Source organism: Caenorhabditis remanei, chromosome IV (assembly GCF_010183535.1).
Source record: "Caenorhabditis remanei strain PX506 chromosome IV, whole genome shotgun sequence".
Lineage (NCBI taxonomy): Eukaryota > Metazoa > Nematoda > Chromadorea > Rhabditida > Rhabditidae > Caenorhabditis > Caenorhabditis remanei.
The window spans coordinates 2,627,596-2,633,884 of NC_071331.1; the positions used below are offsets into that span (position 1 = coordinate 2,627,596).

The 6,289-nt window shown below is 33.0% G+C and overlaps 1 protein-coding gene across 1 annotated transcript; it reads left to right on the top strand.

Moving 5' to 3' along the window:
* Positions 1–407: 407 nt before the first annotated feature.
* GCK72_012271 (uncharacterized protein) lies at positions 408–5,928 on the top strand (the record flags this gene model as incomplete). The annotated part of the gene is made up of 4 exons (XM_003096905.2): positions 408–733; positions 1,819–1,908; positions 2,973–3,342; positions 5,815–5,928. 4 exons carry the CDS (start codon positions 408–410, stop codon positions 5,926–5,928), a joined length of 900 nt encoding a protein of 299 aa, XP_003096953.2.
* Positions 5,929–6,289: the final 361 nt, after the last annotated feature.

Genomic DNA, 6,289 nt, shown 5'->3' on the forward strand with positions numbered 1-6,289 from the left:
CGTGGGCTGCTAAAACTCGAATTCTGTTTTTTTTTTTCGATTTTTGTCTATTTTCTCCAATTTTTTTAGCAATTTCCCCTTATTTTCAGCACTTTTCCGCTTTTACATTCAAATGTTGCTTCGAATACCATTTTTCTCCACTTTTTTCACTATTTTTTATCGATTTTTCATCAATTTTTCGAAAAATTATGATTTTGGATCCGTTTTTCTCAAATTTCCCCTATTTTCAGCTCCCACTCATCTTGTTGATTTTCCTATTTCCAGCCAATTTTTTTTCACAATTGCGGTCTTTTTTCTAAGAAAAATTGCAGTTTTCTTCTATTTTCATCTAAAAAAGCTCTTTTTCATCGATTTTTTTCCCGTTTCTTCCCAATTTCTCCCATATTTTCAGCTCCGCCCCCATCAAGATGACCGGTCTAAGCCTCGACGACATCCTTTCTCTGCCTCAAGTCCACGTGAAAGATATCAAATCTTTGACGGATAAACTTCAGAAATTCACAACGGGCGGTGCGGATCAACTAATGGTCATTTCGGATTTCGATTTCACGCTCTCCCGTTTTTCCGATAAATCTGGAAATCGTTGCTCATCGTGTTACTGTGTATTCGACAGTGCCGTTGGGACGAATAATCCCGAATGGTGTCGGAAATTCGTTGGATTGTATCATAAGTATGGACCAGTTGAACACGATCACTCGTTGAGTATCGAGGAGAAAGTGCCATTTATGGAGGCGTGGTAAGGAGAGAAAGAAGGAAAATTGGAACTTTGGGGCTGGAAATTGCTGGAAAATTGCCAAAAATTGGCTGAAATTGGTCATTTTTGGGTGGAAATTGCTGGAAAATCGAAAAATATCGGCGAAATTCGGAATTTTTTTTTTGAAATAATTGAAAATCGCTCTGAAAATAGTCCGCAAAATCAGTTTTTCAGACAAAAAATCTCAGAAAGTACCGATTTCAGCTGTTTTCGGGTAATTTCCATCCACATAAAATCGCGAAAATTGGATTATTTTCCAGAAAAAATGACCGACATTCGCTCTGAAAATCGATTTTTTGGTGATAAATGAGCGGAAATCGATAAAAATTGGATTTTGAGACTTTTTGAGACATTTTTTGAACGAACAATCAATTTTCTAAAGTAAAAATGATCAAAAATCACATTTTTGCCTATTTTTCAGATTTTATTTGTGAAATTTGGGTGGAAATTATCCAAAAATGATGAAATCGGTACTTTTTGCTATTTTTTGCCTGAAAAATCGATTTTTCGGACAGAAATTGTTCTCAAGCTGCTGAAAAATTACTAAAAATAGGTAAAAAATCGCATTTCTAGCTGAAAATCCAATTTTACCGCAAAATCCTCATTTTTCAGTAATAGTTCTATATTTTCCGACGAAAATTGCAATTTTCAGCTATAAATCCACTTTTCCGACAACTTTCCGACTGAAAATCATTAAAAATCCACTGAAAACCATCAAAATCCTCTCCAGATGCCAAATCTTAAATTTTTAGTTCAGAAACTCACTTTTCTTTATTTTTTCATCGTTCTCGACATTCAAAACAGCTTTTTCTTCATATTTTCACATAAAAACCCTGAAAATTCCATCGAAAACGGCCAATTTTCGTCTAAAAACCTGAAAAAATAAATAAATTCCACTTATCCGAGAGGACTACACGGTCCGACTTTTCTCGGCCAGGAGGCCACGGCCGCGAGAAAAAGTGCGGCAATTTGAATTGGAATTTCCGCTTTATTCTGATTTTCGGAGGTTTTTGAGTGATTTCTTTAACTAAAATATGTTTTTCCATAAAAATTAAATACTTTTTCAGGTGGCAACAATCCCACGAGCTCATCATTCAAGGCGGATTCAAGAAACAAGCCATCGACGACTATGTCGCTCATTGCAATATTCAGTTGAGGTGAGAATCGAGGTTTAGTAGGATTTATGAGCGAAATGAGCTGAAAAATGATGAAAAATGGAGTGAAAATAGATGAAAATCGGCTAAAAATGAGAAAAAACTGAAAAAAATAGTCAAAAAACAAAAAAAATCTGTTTTTTTTTCAAATTTTTGTCAATTTTCATCGAATTTTTTTCTAAATTTGAGCAATTTTATGAAATTTTCAACCGGATTTCCATTTTTTTGGTCAAAAAACTAGAAAAATCGGTAGAAAACTTCTTTTTTCTGGTTTTTGATAAATTTTTGTCAGTTTTTGCGGATTTTCACTAATTTCACCATTTTTTCATTTGAAAATCTTCAAAAATCTTGATTTATCTCTGAAAATAAGTGATTTTTCGCTTTTCCGATCGATTCCATTCGTTTTTCTCCAATTTCCACAAAATTTCGTCGATTTTTGTCTGTTTTTATCGAAAAATCCGCAGAAATTGACCGAAAATCGTTAGAAATTAGTGAAAAATCGGAATTTTTGGAGATTTTTCGAATTTTCAACGATTTTTAGCCGAATTTTTCAATATTTTCTCTGAAAATACTTCAGTTTTCGGTTTTTCGAACATTTTCACGAATTTCCCCAAAATTTAATCGACTTTTGACCGTTTTCAAAGGAAAATCTGGGGAAATTGGCCGAAAATCGTTTAAAATTGGTCAAAAATAGCTAAAATTCAACCAAAAACTGTCAAAAAACCGTCTTTTTCAACATTTTAACTGTTTTCAGTTGAAAAATTACAAAAAAAAACGCAGTTTTTTGGCGAATTTTCAACTATTTTTAGCCGAATTTTTCAATATTTTCTCTGAAAACGGCCCATTTTTCGGTGTTTCGCTCATTTTCACGAATTCCCCCAAAATTTCAGAAAATTGGTCCAAAACTTGAATTTTTGCAGATTTTTTTTAGTCAATTTTTAAATCAAAATTTTCGAATTTTGGCGAATTTTCAACGATTTTTAGCCGTTTTTTCAATATTTTCTCTAAAATCGCCCCATTTTTCGGGTTTTTCTCCAATTTCCACAAAATTTCACAAATTTTTTCAGAGACAACGCTGACATAATGATGAAAAAGATGTCGAATCACTCGGTGCCATTCATCATTTTCTCGGCGGGAATCGGTACAATCATCGAAATGTATTTGAAACATAAATTCGGTCGAGTCGAAGAGAATACTCATATCGTTTCGAATATGATGGGATTCGACGCGGACGGATACGTCAATTCGTTCTCTGATCCTCTGATTCATGTCTTCTGTAAGAATTCGTCTGTGATGCCAGCTGATAGAACATTCTCGCAACAAATTCACGGACGAAAGAATGTGATGTTATTGGGTGATAGTGTTGGAGACGCTTTTATGGATGTTGGCGTCGAAGAGGAACAAGTCTCATTGAAGATCGGATTCGTTAATCATGATGTGAGCAGGAATGGAATTTCTGGGCCGAAAATTGCAAAAAAGGCAAAAATTCGGAATTTTTCCCGAAAATTGCTCCGAAAATTCGACTACTTTTATTTTTTACGGCTTTTTAACAATATATTCACTCGAAAAACCACGAAATTCCATTTAAAACGGTCATTTTTAGCCAAAAAATCTGAAAAATAAATAATTTCCTCTTGTCCGAGAGGAGAACACGCCAAGAGTTTTCTCGGCCAGGAGGCCACGGCCGCCAAAAATAAAAGAGCGGGGGTTTGAATAAGGATTTTCAGGATGAGAGCGGACGAAATTTTTAGACGAAAATTCCAAAAAATCCGTCAAACTACAGGGAAACGCTCTCAAAAACACCGATTTTCATAATTTTCCGGTTGAAAAACTACTAAAAAGTCGGTCGAAATTGCTAAAATTCAATTAAAAAGTGAACAAAATTCTCCTTTTTGGTGATTTATTTCTGTTTTTATAGGATTTACACTAATTTTATCTTATTTCCACCAAAAAATTAGAAAAAATCCAAAAAATAGCTTCTGAAACTCCGAAAAATCGATTTTTCGAGACTTCTGGCTTGAAATTCTAAGAAAATCATTGAAAAATTCCAATTTTCCTGGGAGAGCGCACGAAATTTATAGACGAAAATTTGCAAAAAAACAGGCAGTTTTTCGGGTTTTTTTGGTGGATTTTGCCGGTTTTTTATCCATTTTTTTTTAGCTATTATTCACCAATTTTTGACTGTTTTTAACGGAAAACGCCAAGAAATCGTTGAAGATCGGATTCGTTAATCATGATGTGAGCAGGAACGACATTTATAGAGGAAATTTTACAAAAAATCGGAATTTTTTCATCGAAAACCCGATTTTTCAAACGAAAATTGCTCGAAAGTTTCTGAAAAATGACTGAAATAGCTTTTTTTTCAAATTTTCATGGATTTTGATCAATTTAGAAAAAACACGCGGAAACAGCAGTTTTTGACTAAATTTCTGACAATTTTCGGTCAATTTCTTCCGGTTTTTCATTGAAAACAGGCAAAAATCGGTGAAAAAATCGACGAAATCCAATTCTTGGTCGTTTTTCTCTCAATTTTGGACTGATTTTCGAGGAATCTCAGGTGAAAATAGGGTAAAATAATTTTGGTACTAGAATTAGTGAAAATCCGATAAAACGGGCAAAAATTGACCAAAAACCAGAAAAAAATGAGTTTTTGACCGAATTTTCCAGTTTTCCGACCAGCAATAATGCGAAATCGGCTGAAAAATGGCATAAAATTGATCAAAATCTTTAAAAATCTGATGAAAATTGACGAAAAATCTTTATTTTTTTGCATTTTTAACTCTGATTTCAATTGGAAAATTAAAAAAATTTGGTCTCATTGAAGATCGCATTTGTTTATCATGATGTGAGCAGAGTAGACGACATTTCTAGACCGAAATTTGCGAAAAATCGCATTTTTTTTCTTTGAAAAACCGATTTTTCAAACGAAAATTGGTCGAAAGTCTCTGAAAAATGACTAAAATCGCATTTTTCGAATTTTTCGCCGAAAATCTGACTTTTACCACTGAAATGATCGATTTTATCAGTATTTCAGCGTGAAATTTGAATTTTTCAATTGAAATTCGATCGAAATCGTCCAGAAATGACAAAAAATAGCTGAAAATTGCATTTCTAGCGAAAAATTCAATTTTACCGCATAAAACCTGTTTTTTTCAGTTATTTTTCAAAATTTTAACACAACAATCTGAATTTTCGAGCTATAAATTCAGTTTTCCGACTACTCTCCGACTGAAAAATCATTAAAAATCCGTTGAAAACCCACAAAATTCTCTCCAACTGCCAAGACTTCAATTTTTAGTTCAGAAACTCACTTTTATTCTATTTTTCAACGTTCGTTTTATTTTTTAGAGTTTTTTAACAATATTTTCACTCGAAAAACCACAAAATTTCATCTAAAACCGTCGTTTTTAGCCAAAAAACCCTGAAAAATAAATAATTCCCCCTTATCCGAGAGGAGTACACGCCAAGAGTTTTCTCGGCCAGGAGGCCACGGCCGCCAAAAATAAAGTGGCGGGCGTTTGAATTAGGGTTTTTAGTTTTTCGATTTTTTCGATCTGTTTTAGAGGGATTTTTCTGGTATTTCTTATCTGGAAAAGCTTATTTTTAAATTTTCTATCACAAGGCGAAAGAAAAAATTGAAAAATTGAAGAAAAAAAAATTTCCCAAAAAATTATTGTCAAAAATTTTGGGAAAATTTTTTTCGGAATTTTTTTTTTGAAATTGTCTGGAATACGTTCAATTCTATATTTTAGGGTAATTTAGGTTCTAATCGAGCGTTTTTCGTGAAAAATCTTAACGATTTTGCCAATGTTCGGAATTTTCACCGTGATTTTTTTTGCAGAATTTATTATTATTTTTTGACATTTTAGCCATTAGATCTCTGAAAAGTAATGAAATTTCAAATTCCAGGCCGATAAGCTCGTCGACAAATATCTCCACTACTTTGACATTGTTCTCGTCGACGATCAATCGATGGATATCCCAAATCAGATTCTCGAGGCAATCTACGCAAAATCATACTGAAAAATTCGAATTTTTCGCCGTTTTTTACCCTAAAATCCACTTTTTTCTCTCGTTTAATCAATATTCTGCTGATGTTCTGATTTTCTGAAAATCCACTCGTTTTTCCATTTTTTCTTGTTTTTTTTTGTTATTTTTCTCCATTTTTCTCTCAATTTTTCATCCGTTTTTTACCCACTTTTCACCACCGCTTTTCCGGTTTCATCTGGAATATCAGACCAGCTTTAACAACGTTCTCTTCCCTATTTTTACAGCATAATTTTTCTTTTTTTCACTCGTTTTTTCTATGAAAATCTTGCTTTTTCTGAAAGTTTTTGATATTCAATAAATTGTTAGCTGCTTTTTGAAAAAAAAAACCAGAAAT